Below are 16,678 nucleotides of genomic sequence, written 5' to 3'. Positions count from 1 at the left end.
TCAAGAGGCTTCAAGGGCCACAATGATCTTGAGCTGAACTCCCACACGCTGTCCCTGCCACGAGTAGGCAGCTCCAGGTGCTGGGGCAAGGGAACAGGGCCATTCCCACCGCAACAGGAGCAAGCAGGCTGGGCTGAGATCCTCCTGCTCAGCACGAAATTCACCTGTCAAGCAGAAAAGGGGAATGGATTTAGTGTTGCTGTACTCTACAGGTGCAACTGAGGGTTAAGAACAAAGTTTAGGAGCGTATTTTATTCTCAGATCCTCCCACTTCTCGCACCTTCTCCTGAAGGTATAATATTTGCCCACCTTGGAGAAGGACTCTGGACTCGATGGGTCTCAGCTCCCACCCAGCCCAGCAGCTCCCGTGACCCAAACAGCAGCCACTGTATATTCCTGAGGTGAGCCCTGTTCTCCTGCATACCCGAGATCAAAAACCATCCCAGGTATAAACACCACCGTGACAGCTCCTCTTTGGAAGCTGCGCATGCCTTAGCTGCCCCCAGACGCGGAGAGGTTAGCTAGAGACGTCGTACCCACGCGCTCGCACGCCCATTTGTCTTCCAGCACGAAGGGGGAGTCAGCTCCCCTCGGGCCAGTGCTAAGCAATGCCACAGCAACCAAAGGGCAAGCAATAACTTATACGCAGGCTACCATCCCTCCCCACACAGCCCAAGCCCAAGCTGCTGGGCGGGAGTAAGAAGAGAGGCTGGGAAAGCAGTGCCTTCAAAGCCATTTGCGCAGCCTGTTTCAGCCCGAGAAGAAGCCCGCTTGGAAAGCTGACTGCTCGGTTGTACACGGCCCTGTCAGCACGAGCTCTTTTCTTAAGAGAGATGGCAGTCAACCAGCAAACAGAGGGAGCTTCAGATGGCAAGGAAGGGTAGCTGTGACAGGCAGCTTTCCTCCCCTCTGATCTTGCAGGAATCCCGGTATTGACAGAGAGAGAGACATCTGCTCCACCACATGCAGGCGATGCCACGCAAGGCAGCCCCCTTCAAAGAACCAGTCTGGGGCCACCTGCGAACACGGCAGGTAAGCCGAGGAGGCAGGGTGCTAAGGAGCACAGCTTGCACAGCTTTAGTGCAAGCCTGCACTAACACCAACCTCCCGCTTCCTCACCCGGGACCAGCTGTTTCTCCAGCATTTCGCAGCAGCACAACTCCCTGTGGTTGTGCTTCTCCCCACAGTCAAGTTAAGACACCTTCCTGCAGCTCCACCTCCTCTTCCTTCGGCAGCAGCCTGCAGCCCGCAGGGCAGGCGCTCGCTGCAAGGAGCTGAGGCGCACAGGCAAACAGGGCAAAAACCCAGGAACGCAAAGGAGACAAAAGGGAAAAAAAAAAAAAAAATAAATAAAATGCGAGAGGCAGGCAGAGAGCACAGCCTGAGGCTTGTGCTGAAAGGTAGCAGTCGGGCATTTTCACAGCTAGGTCTAAGGGGGAAGAAAGGCTAAAGCCTACCCCCTCTTCTGAAGCAGATGGTAATTTGAGTTAATTAGCATGGCTGTTCTAGTCGTACACCTCAGAGCCAGGCCACAGCATTCACAAGCAACATCAGAGTCCACCAGCTTTCTCCCCACCCTTATCCTCTATAATGAATGGATGTGAAGGCACCAAAGACCAAGCAATTACCTGTAGGGCATCCCATTCATCATCACACACAATTAAGACTTGGTCACTGGTGACTCACTGGCTACATCAAGGATTGGGGAAGAAAAGGGAGGGAGAGAAAAAAAATCAGGCTGGAACCTAGTTCCAAGAGGTGCCTTCCCCATAGCAGACTCGCTCGCTCTTTCACCAGCGAGCACATAAAACACTGGATTAAGACTCTTTTACAAGACTCCTGGCAGCTACAGGGAGGCAGACTAAGAACAGCGAAGACTTTATTTAAGCAGATCCTTGCAAGGGTATATTTTAAGTGCAGTACAAAACCAGAAAGTAAAAGGATTTTCCAATATGCCATGGGGGTCCATCCCACAGTAGGGAATGGAACCACCTGTACAGCGCTTGTGAATTCCTGCCAGGAAGATGCTTTGAGAAATGCCAGCCTTGGTCTTGTAAAGAAAGACGTGAAGTTAGAGCGTAGTCTCCTCGGGAACAGAGCGGTCACTCTGGACAGAAGTAAAAAGGGTCACCACTAGATTTTTGGCAGTTCTGAAAGATGAAGGGTACTGGCTAGCATCAGCTCTGCTTGCTCACCCGCAGCTCTGCCAAATCCTTCCCTCCTGACCGCACGTCATCCCTCTCCCCTTGCTCGTCACTCCCTGCACCTTTCCCTAGCAGAAGCCAGCTGCCCTTTCCCGAGGAGCTAGCAGAGCACCAAACCCACCTCCCCCAGCAACTTCCACATCCAACCCTGGCTGCAGAACAGCCGCCCTTACCCCCCAAAATAGGGGCTCTATTGTTTGGAACAGGATCCACATCCTTTTCGACACTTCCTATAGCACATATAGAACCTGTATTTGTCCTATAAATAGGAGCTCTCTTCATAAATATCGGGTCAGCCCAGAATAAGGCACATCAGAGGACCCAGAAGCAGGAAGGGACAATGCCAATGCACAAGCTCTAAATAGGATGAACAGCAGCACCGCAAGTTCGGGAAGACGAGCAAGCCCAGCGCCCCGGTTCCCATGTCAAATCCCTCGGTAAAGCGGCACATCAGCCCATTTCAGAGTCAATTTTGGGAGTTCTGTCAGCCTGTTCTTCCTTATTATTCATCTCCTCTAGCAGCAAATGAATGGCTGGTAGCTATTTAAGGGTGTTTATCTAACATTAACTTCACATTTCTTCTGAGTTGTAATGTGCTTATCTTCATCTATCAAAGGCTTCAGCTGGGAGGGTTTAGAGTTTAACTAGGAAGAACAATACACTAATGCAGCACTCAGATATTCACATGCCTGCTCCCTCGCAGACCACCCAGCGCCAATAACACTTGCTATTTTGGGTGTGGGCTCTAGGGAACTCCTACCGCACACTTGGCCCTTGCCTTTCCTCTTCAGATAAAGAAGAACCTGACAAGAGATAACTGTGGTATTTGGAGGTAACCCCAGGGCCTAAGGAACAGTTACTGGAGTATGACAGTGGGAAAGCGGACGTGTTTTCTCACCAGCTAACCAGCAAGATCCCTTCTGCACCTCGGCTCGCTCCAGCTCCGCAGGGCACGGGGGTCGGTGCGAGGGCAGCAGGAGCCAGCGGTCAGGTTTAATGCCCAAACTGCCCTTTTCGAATCTAGGTGCTCGGTAAAAAACCAAACCAAACCAAAATGCAAGTATGTCTAACCCTGCAACCCAGCATCAGCAGAATCCACACCAATTTCAACACTTGCAGAGATCTTGGAGTGAAACAGGCCAACAGCTGTTGCAAAGCTACGCATTTACAAGTCATGAGTTTTACGCCCTGCTAAGTCACAGTTAGGAGAGATTTATCTGCTTTCAGGTCCTTAAGACACCCCAAGTCCCATTTCAAAGCTTTTCTCCTGCAAACACACTATGAACATACCATTAAAAATTACATAGAAAAGACTGATGTGTAGGTAAAGGGATTGAAGAACCACCGTTCTAAGAAAATTACTAAATGTCACAGCATAACTGGGAGAGCCAGCAGCACTGCCACAGTGAGATGGGATGGGCTCTTCCATCCAGGGTAGGAGAGGTTTTTCTCCTTTCACTTTCTTTTTTTTCCTTAAAAAAAAAAAAGTCCTTTTTACAGGACTTCAGGACTGGAAAGGTATCTTAGGGGCAGGTTCTGGCCTTCAGGTGCTGCTACAACATTAGTAATCGGCAGAAGCAAAATCCTGCAGTTAACTCCAGAGTAAGAAGCACAAGCCTTCTCCACAGCGTTGCTCGGGATGGCTCAGGGCAAGGCGAGCGAGAAACTCTCTTCCCAAGCTGAGCAATGCAAACTGTGTTTCAAATACAGCCACCACCTGCAGACCAGGTTCCTCCCCACACCTTGCTCCCTAGCTGCTCTTACTGCGACTTGACTGCATCCTTTCTAAGGCAGAGCTGCTGAGCAAGCAGGTTTACCATCACAGGAGCACAGGCAAAACGGTTTTCCTGGCCCAGAGTCTTGCTCTGATACAGCAAGATGAAGCCTGGATTTTATGCTAGCCAGACGCTGCGTGTCCACAGCGGGAGGAAAGAGACCCGTTTCCGAGATGAGCATTTTTGCCTCGTCACTAGCCTCACTGGGCCACCTCCTGCCTACTTGCATGGCAACCCCTGCCCCAGCGTCAGGTGGCCCACATCCATTCGGCCATATGTGCCCCAAGCTGCCGCAGGACACCGGCTGCTCGCAGCAGCTTATTAGTTTTCTACATAGCACCCAGGATGTGCCAGACACTTTGCAAACATACGGTCTCTGCACTAGCCTGGAGGGTCTGTGATCTAATTTACAAGAGCAGGGTACAGATTGTACCGTGCAGTATCGCAAGGGGCAGAGCAGTGGGAGCAAGCGTGAAGCAGCGGGCACCAGCTGGACAGACGGAAGCTGTTCAACTAGTTTACCGGGCTGAGAGATGCTCCAGACCAGAGGACGATGCCATGGTATAAAGTTAACCTTCCTCTGCACCGGCAGACCTCTCCCACCAACGCAGTGCTGCGCATCACCCCGGGCCCTGCTTAGCACTAACCGCAGGCAGGAACCGCAGTACTTTTTAAGGATGGGCAGAACTGGGGACGGGGAGAAGAGGAAAAGGCAACGTAGCAGCATGTCCTCGCAAGCGAGATTCCTGCCCCGGGAAGGGTTAAGCCATACAACACGTTTTCTGACAAGCAGGCGGATGGTATTTCAGGTTGCTCAGTACTTTACCGTCTCTCAGCTTAGGGGGGAGAAAAGAAAAAAAAAAAAAAACCATAGCCAGAGGCCAGATTCGTAGTTAAACAATAGCTTGAGCTAGAGGAACTCAAGATGCTGCTAAAGTAAACAGGGAGCTGCGCGTAGAGCCAGCAAGCGGCTCCCAACACCTTCCCCGGCAGCCGACACCCTGCCAGAGCAGAAAGTTGGGACTCGGCTCCGCATCACGGAAAGGAGGGAAATGCCCATAAAAAGCAACCTTGAGAGATTCCCCTCGACACAGCTGTGGCAGCTCTAGCGGGGAAGAGACTCCGCAGTCTAAAAATACATAATTACACACCAAACCTCCAGCGCATACAATAAAACCCACATGCGCCCGCCCGAGAAGGCGCCTGCCGGGGGCCGAAAGTTTCCCGGGGCCACCCCCCCCCCCCCTTACCTTGCAGGAGTAGGTGTGGTGCACGGGGTCCACGTTCATGATCTCCTCCACCGTGCCCGTCAGCACCACGTTGGCCTCCTCCTCCCGCCGCTCCAGCTCCCGCTCGGGGCACGTCGCCCCGCCGCCGCCCAGCGCCAGCCCCGGCAGCCCCAGCAGCGCCAGCAGCGCCAGCAGCGCCCGCCCGCCCGCCGCTCGCCCCCCCATGGCCCGCCGGCCGCGGCGGCTCGGCCCGGCCCGGCCCGGCCCGCTCCCTGCCCCGGGCACCCCGACGGCGTGGGCAGACAAAGCGAGCCCGCTCGCAGGCAGGGCTGGCGCAGAGAGAAGGGCTACTTTTGTTCGAGGAGGTGAAAAGGAGGAAAGAAAGAGAGAGAGGGAGGGAGGGAGGGAGGGGAGGGGAGAGCAGGGGAGGGGAGAAGGAAGAAAATCCCAAGAGGAGGAGGAGGAGGAGGAGGAGGAGGAGGAGGAGGAGATATCTCTCCCCCGAAGCGGCGGCCGGGGAGAAGCGCTCGGTCCTCTGCCTTGCCCCTGTAAGAAAGCCCGCAGATTTGCATGCAATCTGAATTGCTGATAAGGAGGGAGCGGGGGTAGAGGTGGGGGGGGGGGAGAGGAGGGAGGCAGCCAGCCAGCCCTGCTGCCGGCTCTTATTGCAGAGCTGCCGAGGACGCCACCCCCAGGAAAGGGAGCTCGCATCAGGTTAATGGATAATCAGCGCGGCAACGTGAGGAGACTTTTAAAGGTGTAGGGACCGCTGCCGAGCGCAGCCTGCCGCTCCGCCGCCCGCTCCTCCCTGCGCGGCAGCTGCCGGCCTGTGTCCCCCCCCCCCGGCCCTGTCCCGGGGTCCCCCACCCTGGAGCCCGCACCCGCGGGGCTCCCCCGGGCTCGGCCCCGCAGCGGTGCCCGCGGAGGGCCCCGCTCCGCCGCCCTGCGCGCAGCCCCCGGCGCGGTGCCGCTGCCGGAGGGGGTCGGGCCCCGGCGCTTTGCTCCCTGCAGCCCCCAGCTCACCCTTGGCATCGCCGGGGCGGGGGGGGGGGGGGGGGCTGCTCTGCCAGGGCTGCTCCCGTGGTCCCTATGGGGAAACTGAGGCCCGGGGCAGCCAGGCTGGCCCTGCTCTGCGGTGCTCCCACGAGTACTGGGTGTCGGGACAAGCCGAGTCACCCACGCCTGGTCCATCAGGGTCTGCTCAGTTACCAGGGGGAGATGGCACTCGGGGCTTCCCACACCTTGCCCCAAGCACGGCAAAGCCACCCTCCCGTGGAATGGCCCGTGTCTGCCCCTGGAGCACCGTGACCTCCTGCCCTGGCTTTCTCCAGGGACTGGACGGCAGTTTTTCCAGATGTCATGTGCAATTACTGCAAATATAAAATGAAAAGTTAAGTGGCACCAGGGGAGGGATATTGTTTCTCCCCTCCATAAATTAGCCATCCCCCAGAGGCATTTTACAAGGCTGTTTTACTTGATGGCCCTAAACAAGTCATCTTTGTGACCCAGGGCCAAGCGGGTGAATTACCGATGGCAGGGTGAAGTTCAACCGCCGCAATGCCACCATGCCAGGAGAGGACATGACATGTCGTTCTCTGATGGGCATGTTTCAATACACAGCAGCGTCCTGCATCGTAAGGCTCTGCAGATGCCCATCCATCCTGTTTGTCCTCTAAGCGTTGAGCAGGGCTTTTTGCTCTATTTGAGTTGTTTGCCCCTGCAATTGTGTATGTGCCAATCCTTTTTTCTCTCCCCTGGAACATAAACAGAAATCAACTACAAGATAGGAATAAATGAATCTTACTGAGCGTTCAAAATGCTGTCCAAGCCTACCTTCTACCCTGACGAGGACGAAATACCAGAGATCGCATAAATCTGTCTGGAGATAGCACAACTGCTGTGGGTTTTACAGGGAAGGCATACTGTACATATTCTGTCTTAAACCGTGCACTTGGCATTTATTTCCACAGTGACTTTGGTCTCAACACTGGAGCTGTTCTTGTAAACCCCGCACCCTCTTTCAGGTCCCCTTCGGCTCAAAGCTTCAATTTCTGTCCCATAAAACTAAGTTCCCAGTTCAGCACCAAGGGAAAGCTGCCTATTCACAAGCATGCAGTATTTAATCCCCTCAGTGAGGGCTTCAGAGAGATGATTTGCAGAAGAAAGTGGCCCACAACATACCCAGGTCTGCAGGAAACCTGGCTTCACCTGGCAGGGCTTAACTCTTCTAAACCTGCCTGTCTTCTGTACCACTCCCGCGGAAACCCCAAGGGAGGAATGGGTCCCCGTGCTCTCCCCTGCCGAGAAGAAAGTGCCGCAGGGCCAAGGCACCCAAAGCAGGATACGCGATGTCCGATTTTCTGCCTCTGCCAACCGAAAAACTTCACTGAAATGTGCGGTTTCTGGATGAGGGGCAAGGGAGCAGCGTTCAGCTGCGGTGGGAAGACTCCATCATAAGCCAAGAGCAATGCGGGGTCCAGGCTCCGCAGTCGTCCCTGTTACACAGCGGAGGTTTAGCACAAAGGACTCCATTATTATATGGCTGCTATTATAAACTCAAGCAATCAGCTAAAAATATTTCAGTGCCTGGCAGATTATTTTTGCTATTTTAATTATTAATTTTTATTGTATTCCTCGAGTGCCGCTCAACTGTAAATCACAGAAACAACTTCAGTTCAAGGTGGAAGAAACCAACTGTAATATTCTGCTCCCACACTTTGCAAAGAGGAGAGGGGGAGAATTATTTACGCCGTGTTTGTACTATTTTCTGTTTGTTAGTTCTCTCCTTCTAGCCCCACCCTGCCATCTGCTTTCAAAGCTGTGAAGAGAAAAATGGATTTCACAAGCTTTTCTGATGCATTTACCCCTATATGGTCAGTTCGTTGAGTGGATTTACTCAGCCTTGTAGGCTTTCTGGTGGAGGTGCCGCCCGAGTCCCCCAGGATCTCGGCTCTCCTTTCCACGTGCAGGTTTAATGAAGTTCATAAGGAGAAGGCATTCCTTCTTGGCTTTTTCAAAGGACAGCACCGAAACGCAAGCGAAGGAGCGCAGGCGCTCCGAGCACCCCTCTTAGGGACAAGGTGCTCTGGGAACCGGCGCGGAGCCGCACGCTCCCGCAGGGTATTGCTCTGCTCCACCACCGCCGTGCTGAAGCCTCACGCTGACGAGAGGAGAAACCGGCCAAGAAGCTGATCATGCTGTGAGAAAACCCAAAACAAACTATTTGGCAAATCAGTGCGCAAAATAAATAAACTGTGTAACTGACAAAAATACATAAATCACTGGGGTTTGTCCAGGCTCTTTACAAGACAGCTATTGTAAACCTGGGGCTCGCAAAAACTTCCGTGTGCTCACAAGCGAAGTAGCTCAGTCAGCCCTTGAAAAATCCGGAGATCTTGCAAAACTGACAAGGACTTAGGCAGTGTTTGCTGTCTGACACCTCTGCGTGCGTTTGGATTGCATTTCCAAGATTGGCTTGCAGGAGGGGCCTCAAATGTCGAGGGAGAGGAGAGGAGAGGAGAGGAGAGGAGAGGAGAGGAGAGGAGAGGAGAGGAGAGGAGAGGAGAGGAGAGGAGAGGAGAGGAGGGGAGGGGAGGGGAGGGGAGGGGAGGGGAGGGGAGAGGAGAGGGAGGGGAGAGGGAGAGGGAGAGGGAGAGGGAGAGGGAGAGGGAGAGGAGAGGAGAGGAGAGGAGAGGAGAGGAGAGGAGAGGAGAGGAGAGGAGAGGAGAGGAGAGGAGAGGAGAGGAGAGGAGAGGAGGGGAGAGGGAGAGGGAGAGGGAGAGGAGGGGAGGGGAGGAGAGAGGGAAAGGGAGAGGGAGAGGGAGAGGAGAGGAGAGGAGAGGAGAGGAGAGGAGAGGAGAGGAGAGGAGAGGAGAGGAGAGGAGAGGAGAGGAGAGGAGAGGAGAGGAGAGGAGAGGAGAGGGAGAGGGAGAGGGAGAGGGAGAGGGAGAGGAGGGGAGGGGAGGAGAGAGGGAAAGGGAGAGGGAGAGGGAGAGGAGAGGAGAGGAGAGGAGAGGAGAGGAGAGGAGAGGAGAGGAGAGGAGAGGAGAGGAGAGGAGAGGAGAGGAGAGGAGAGGAGAGGAGAGGAGGGGAGGGGAGGGGAGGGGAGGGGAGGGGAGGGGAGGGGAGGGGAGGGGAGAGGGAGAGGGAGAGGGAGAGGAGAGAGGGCTGCGATACTTCCAATCAGGTGGTTACAGCGACCAGCGGTTTCATGAAACCGGCTGGTGGTGTGAGACCATGGCTAGCACTGGATGGCTGAGCAACGCTGACCTTTAGACGCTGTTTAACTCCCAGCCCTCAGCAAGCTTCGGCGATGTCCGCGGCATTTCTTACACAGCTGAAGTTAACTGCCTGGGTAAGGCTTTGCCTGATCAGGGCTTTTCCCTCCAGCGGTAGCAGCTGTCACATTCTCGACAGGACTGTAATTTTTTTCATGTCCTTTGAAGATTTTTCCAATTTTAACAACTCATGGCACAGGCAAATGAGCTTCTTTTAGGTTGGGCTGAGTAACTCTGTAAAGGTCTCTCATTTATTGCGAGTTATTGCCTCCTTAGAATGACTGTACAGACACTCCTGCTGCACTCAGCAGTTTCACGCCAGCATCTCTCTGCCGTTTGACCCCGAAGCACTTCCCTTTCAAGATATTTGTTATCACAGCTCTCAGCCAAGGCCATCACAAGTGTCATACCTTCATTCTGCTTCCCTTGGTGGGGCTCTGGTGTCTGTGGGCAGGTGCTCGGTGCTTGCTGAGAGCAGACCCTTTAAGGTGTATCAGGTTCGGTATCCGAAAGTCGCAGCAGCCCCGGTATCAGTAACCACGGGGTAAATACCGCCGGCTGCTCACCTCTTAGTACAGCGAGGGGCAGAGAGCAGAGCTCTTCGTTCACGCTGGTATGGCACGCACGTCATAGCAGCAAGAGTTTAGGCCAAGCCTTCAAAGCAAATAAAAGACTTGTGCGAATACCCTGGCAAAGCAAAACAGAGCCCCGACGTTAATCGGAAATACTTCCCCAGGGGTGAGCAAGCGTCCCCATTCCTGCTTGGGCTGGCCCCTGATTTCTCCACTGGTTGCCTCTATGCCCCGCTGGCTGGTTTTTCTGCTCTGAGGCTCTCCATCTCTGATAAGCTCCAAGACATGTTTTAATGTGGGTTTTTTTCCCCCCTTTTCTCTTTTAAGTTAATCCCTCTCGGTGGTTTCTGACATTGTCAAATGGCTTTTGTGTACTGTCAGAAAATCTCTTGATGTAGCTACAGAGCAGCTGCTAACAAGTTGCCCCTGGGATCCTACATCTATGAGGCTGTCTGCCTGTATAATGATTTTCAAATAAGTAAATCTATTAATGAGATCTCGGTGGGAGCGGGGCTGAGGGCCGGGGAGCAGCTCCCCGTCAGAGGACCCGCACAAGAGGGGCTTCGTGCCGCAGCGGCCCCCGGCCGGTTCGCTTTGGCCGCGATGGGCACTGCAGCATCACGAGGGGAGTCACAGAGAGGGACTGTCCCTGTGGGGGACGCGAGCCACTCGGACCAGTGGCCAGCACCGGCTCCAGCGTAGGTGCGTGGCAGCGACCTGCACGGCCCTTTCCCTTTGGTTACGGGGGGAAAGGGAGGAACAAACTGGGATCTGTCACATGCTCTAGGTAAGATTCAAGAGATGAATTCAAGAAGTCAGTCTCTTCCTCCCCAAATCAGGATGGCAGCCTTAGTACTGAGTTAAAAATGCAGAGCCTTCTTCAGGGGTTTGAAGAAGGGGTTTGTCAGTTTTGCCCCCAGGTTTAGGAGCTACTGGGGTTTTCTCAACAGCACGATCCTAAACCTTCAACTTTAAAACAGGAAAGTGTGAGGAGATTTGCACATATTCACACGACTCCAGGAGACAGAGTATAAAAACCCAAACCACTGAGTATAACAAGCGCTGTGGTACAATAACAGGTTACGAGGAACTCAACCTGGGCACATCCAACGCCCACACCCTGCTTTACGCTGGCAACGAGATGAAGGGCTGCAGTGGCACAGGGAGGCGGTCCTTTCGTGCCCGTATGCAGTAGATCAGAGCAGCGGCCGGTCTCCAGGGCCCCCAGACCCGAGGGGTTCTGGCGAAGGCAGAGTGGGGGGCCGGCAGCCTCCGCGACTCAGACCCCAGCGCTCGGCGGCCGGCACAGCCCGGGGTTTGCTCAGTGGCCCAGGCCGCATCTGCACGCGGGACTGGGGAGGACGGTGCTGGTCCGTGGCACCGGCTGGGCTCTTCCCTCCTGCTGGAACCAGCCCTGCGTCTCACGCAGACGGGTACTTTTCCCTCTGAGTCAGCAGCGAGCCCGTGCCCTCGCTCGGTACAAGGGCCAGGCTCCGAGCTCGCAAAGATGGGCTCGGTTTAGCATTGCGAGAGGGACGGGGTATCGGCACGGAGCGCGCACGCACACGCGCAGGTGTCATCTTGCTGGGTTTTCAGTGGCCGTGAACCTCCAGCATGGTTTAGGACTTAACCTAGCAACCTCTCAGCTTGGAGGCAAAAGTATCCAGTGAACCACAATGACTCTTTTAATTAAAAAAAAAAAAAAAAAAAAAAAAAGAAAAGAAAAAAGGAAAAAAGAAAGAAGCAGAAAGAAAATTCAGCGTGAACTTCAGGGCAAATGATCCTCCATTATCAAATCCCATCTTAAAAAGTGCATGGGGCTAATTGAATTACTCTTGCTGGATTTCTATGTAGCCATGAAGTCTTCTTAATGTGGATTGATAGCATAAATCTGTTCTCCATTGAGGAAAAAGTGAACACTGGCCCCTGACATCTATCTTTCTTTCCAGAAATCCCATCTAACTGGACGTCTCCCTAGGCCACTTCCAAGAGAAAGATGTCTCTATCCATTACCCCTGACACGCAGCAGCAAAAGGAAGTGAGGTCCGTTCACATCTAATTACTCCCACTCCTGGATTTATTACAATCATGCCAGGATTAATTGAGAAAGTAAAAATGCTTAGTTGGGTGATCAATCTTCTCCGAGTTACTTACCTTGTCACTCGCTAATAACTGTAAAATAAAAATGCCCCTCTTCGCTGCATCTCAGCAAATGGATTTCTATAATACATTGCTAGGAATCTTTAAAAGGCATTTGCAAGCAGTAAGGAGACAAATTGGATTAGCTGGAGAGAAAGTGCAACCAAAGCATTTTTTTCATTACCATAAAGCAAAAATTTCGGCTCTCCAGCACTCAGGCGGCGATGCAGAGAGAGTGCCCACCCCCGTGACGGGCCGTGGCCGCTGGCAGTCCTGCGGCACCAGCATGGTGCCTGGGGCAGCGCTGGCAGGGGCTACGGGGCAGGCTTTGGTACGGGGGGGCACGGGTACAGCGATGGGGGCTGAAGAATATTCCGAGTGAAACCCGACGGGTCTTTCCTGATTTAAAGACCAAGTCGTTTGTGACACCAGAGACGCAGGTTCTTACGTAAGGGAGGCTGGGGCTTTTGCCCAGCTGAAACTGGACGTACCCGCTCGCTGCTCTCATCTTGCCCCCTCCCCACTCGAGGCTCCCTGGGTTGCCGCGGTGTGTCCTCAGGAGCCGGGGCAGCCGTTTTGGTTTAGATCTCCTAGCTAGTAAGGCCTGGTTTCCCCCGGATGGCCACCCTGTGTCAAAGCGACTTGAAGGATGTTAATATCTTTGAGATCAGACCCCTCTCCCTGCCAAATTTGGCCCAACCATTACTGCAAGAAACACACATGATGCACAACGCTAATAACCCAGCCCCGTTCTTCCCCAAAATCTTCTCTGAGAGAAATATCCTTTTATCCTTCTGGCTATGGATATGGATTTCCGAAGGAAAATATCCATTTTCCTTCCGCAACAAGCTCTCTAAAATAACAAGAAGCCAGGAGCTCCCGCAGCCGGGGCGGTGCCGGTTCCTACCGGTGACATCCCCGTGTGACACGCTGCCCTCGCCGTGCCAGCGGAGCCCGGCTGCAAACCTGGGGGCTGGGGGCTGCAGGAGAGGTGGGGCGGCGGCAGCAGCCGTCCCGCGTGTGCCCTGCTGCAGGCTTGAGCCAGCATCCCCGGCGCTGGCAGACGCCACAAAGACAGCCAGCTTTCGGCAGCCTTCTTTTAACGGAAAGCATTGAGGGTTCTGGGAAGCAGGAGTCGAGCTGAAAGAGAAGAGATTAAGATTCAGAGCACGCAAGGATCGGGCTTTTTCCTTTCCCCCCTTTTTTGAGGAGCGAGGAGCCAAGGTTTTAGCACTCGGTTAGAGGGCCCTTGGCAACCCCTGCAAAGCCGCTGGCGGGGCAGAGCTGCTGCCCGGCTCCTCTCTGCTGGGCTCCTCTGACAAAAGGTCTGCGTGGTGCCCAGTGAGGCTGCTGGGCTGGAATGGCCTGTCCACAGGCTGGCAGGGAGGGGAGCGAGCCCTCCCAGCTTGTGGTTTCACACTCCCCTTAACCCATTTCATAGTTAAAGGCAGGATTTATTGGACCAGACTCTCAGGGAGATAGAGGCTTTTGTATTGAATTTTATCCAAAACAGTTAATGCAGCTGCTGCTGTTGCCATTAGCGTGGGCAAAAAAAAAAAAAAAGAGGGGGAAAAAAAAGAGAAAAAAAAAGACATTGAAACTATCAGCCCTTAAAAGATTTCTTCTTCTATCTGAAAATCAATTTCTCAGTGCACACACATAGAATGACCAGGAAATACTTCATCCTCTCGGTGCCAAGCTGAGAGAAGCCAGCACTGGGGCGATGCTGCCTCGCATTGAAGCTCCCAAACGCTCTCCTCTGCATTCATTATTCTGCGCACACACGCGGAGCAGGCACTCGAGCCGAGTTAACCTCTTGCTGCCTGCTCTCCCACGGCAAAGTGAAGGGATGCTGCTGAGACAGAGCAGGGCCACTCAGCCCCTGGGCACTGGGCACGGCACTGCCCTTCTTTGTCTTGCCTTTCCCCAGTGTAAATCGGAGATAACGTCGAGGACCCTCTCCCAGCGAGGGTCAAGGAGAGGCCGTGGATTTGTGTGAGTCTTGATGGTCCATCAGGCTGGTGTGGGCAAGGCAGGGGGGCACCGAAGGCAGAGCTGCCAGCCTCCTCCCTCCCAGGCAGAGCTGCCAAGCAGCCCCTCGCATCGCCGCCGGCAATCGGCAGCAGGAGCGTCCTGCTTCAGTCCGCGTTGTGCTAGACTTCCAAATCGAGCAAGATCCCCAACATCACTTGACGTCCTTCTGCATCAAATATTTATTTGTGTCTGCAGGTCACGGGCTGAGCGTGCTGGGGCAGGCCCTGTTCCGTGGGAACCCGTGCCCAGCTTAACACCTCCTGACTTAATTCAGGTCATGGAGGGAGAGGGGGCAAGAGACCCGGGAGCTGAGGCTGCTGTCTGCCTCTGGCCAGGGGATGAGCGGGCTGTTGGTAGGAATCCCTCCCCAGTAATGTAGCAGCCCAGGCTCTGAGCCCTCAGGCAAAGCCCAGCTGCACCTGGAGTGCATTGCTACAGCAATTGCCAGCGAGGGTCCCGCTGTACCCAGCATCGCGATCAAAGAGGATGGAGGAAGGCAGCCCGCCCTCCAAGTGCCCCTGTCCGGCTGGCGCTTAATGGACTCTACAGAATTCTCCTTTCCCTGAATCTGTCTGCTGGATGCACTGCGAAGAGCTGAATCCAAATAAAAGGCCTGGTGTCATCGAAAAGTGACAAGAGAAGGAGAGAAAAATTAGCCTCACACGCCCGAGCTAAAGGGGCGAGTCAGCATCACGCGATGTACCAGGCTGGAGCAGGAGTGACGGACGCAGCACTCCCAGCAGAGATCCCCAGCCCCATAGCGGCTGGCCACCCCGCACACCTTGCTGGCTGGGCTTTGGCAGACCCCTGCATTCCAGCCTGACCAAAGCAATTGCTGCTCCCGCAACACTGCAGTATTTGAGAGCTGAACTCCCTTTAACACCTTTCTCTTCACAACTGCTCCGTGAAGCAGCTTCCGCACGGTCGTATGCGCTCCGATCGGTAGGAAGCCCTGGCAACGCTAAGCGACTGGCCCAAAATGATAAAGGAAGTCTGAGGCACAGCATCAAGCAGAAAGATGCCTTCCCCTCCAACCTCCTTTGCTAATCCAGCCTGAGGTGAGGGGAGCACAGCCCTGGAGCACAGCCGGGAGAGCAGTCCCGGTGCAGTCCTCTTCGCACCGCGCAAGCTGCCGCACCCAAGGGGGGGGACGGTCAACTCCCTCCCGCCGGCAGGGCAAGAGCCCGGCTGGTGGATGCACGGCCGTGGGGCGGCCGCAGTGAAAGACTCCAGGCAAGGTACCGCCTGCCTGCCAAGGCGACTCAGCTTGCTGCAGGGAGCAGGAGGCCAGCCAAGGAGCCGAACACAGCAGGGTTGGGGACTGAGCCTCCATATATTGTGTCATCTACTTAGGGCCTGTCAGGGGAACCACATTCCGACTCCCTTTGGCAGCAATAGGCAGAGCCTTTCAATTAAACAAAGTGCTTCAGTGAATTGCCGCCTCATCCATTAGGCTCATCTGACTCAGGCACTTGCAGACTGTCTGCTCCCCGCCGCACTTCATTTGGGAAATTGGTTTCTTTAAAAAAGCAGAAAGGAAGAGGAAAGGATGAAGTCTGTGCAAGGGGAAAGAAACGACCCCACCGTGAAAACCCAAATCTTGCAGCCCCAGGCAGGCTGTGCTTTTAGCTCTTTAACAGCAGAGGCAGCTCGTGGCAGACTGGTGCAATGTTCAAGTCAGTGGGAAAACCTGGCGATGTTTTCAGTCAGGTAAGAGAGGGAGGGAGGCAAATGCGCGTGATGCCAAAGCAGAAGGCATTGTGCGTTCACACGTGTGGGTCCCCCCTCTGTGGGTGCTATCGGCTCCTCCGGTGTGGGGAGGCGCAGAGCTGGCGGGTCCTGGCCGATGCTTGCGGCAGGGTACGAGTGACCACGCAGATGAGGAGCGACTCAGCCCCTTGGGCTGAGGAGACGTTGTTCCGAAGCCGTGCTGCTCTCAAATCAGACGGCTGATACAGAAAAACCAAGTCCTGCTCTTTTTCTGTAGTCATAAAAGTTTTCTTTGTTAGGCAATAGCTGGAAAACAGCTGCTGCCGAGCTGCGGGCTTGTTCAGACACATAATCCTTGCTGAGGAGCCAGGCCATTTACAAGGGTGAACAGCTCTGTGCTAGGATCTTAAAACTGAGCAGCTCCTCATGTCCTGGCTGTATCAATGCGCCCATGCTATCAGCTGCCAAACTGGAGGCAGTCTGGACAGTGTGTGCATTCACACCCTGGGCGGCCCGGCAGCGGTTAGGTCCCTGGCAGGCAGCTGGGTGCCGGGGGCACTCCTGACCCGCCACCGGCACCATGGGGAAGCCAGCAGCCTCTGCCAGCGACGGCTGGGCCCTGCAGGGAGATGGCAAGGGTGGAGATTTGGGCAGGAAGGAGGCCCTGGTAAACAGACCTGCTCTGTGGCTGGGGCTGGACGAGCTGACTGCAGCCGCCGGAGTTCTGCCCCCACTAAA

At 54.6% G+C, this 16,678-nt stretch overlaps 1 protein-coding gene across 2 annotated transcripts in view; it reads right to left on the bottom strand.

The window, feature by feature from the left end:
- The window catches only part of AGRN (agrin), a 129,704-nt gene extending 124,081 nt beyond the window's left edge, over positions 1-5,623 (bottom strand). The window contains exon 1 of one of the 2 annotated variants that reach the window (XM_075520225.1): positions 5,230-5,623. In XM_075520225.1, the coding sequence (XP_075376340.1) occupies positions 5,230-5,433 (204 nt within the window). In that variant the 5' untranslated portion in view covers positions 5,434-5,623. The remainder of the gene's footprint in view (positions 1-5,229) is intronic. The other variant, XM_075520226.1, reaches the window with a different exon arrangement.
- Between the last annotated feature and the right edge of the window lie 11,055 nt (positions 5,624-16,678).

This window comes from Mycteria americana, chromosome 18 (genome assembly GCF_035582795.1).
Source record: "Mycteria americana isolate JAX WOST 10 ecotype Jacksonville Zoo and Gardens chromosome 18, USCA_MyAme_1.0, whole genome shotgun sequence".
Taxonomy (NCBI): Eukaryota; Metazoa; Chordata; class Aves; order Ciconiiformes; family Ciconiidae; genus Mycteria; species Mycteria americana.
The sequence above is the reverse complement of the archived record's forward strand: the minus strand, read 5'-3'. Positions and strand labels throughout refer to the sequence as shown.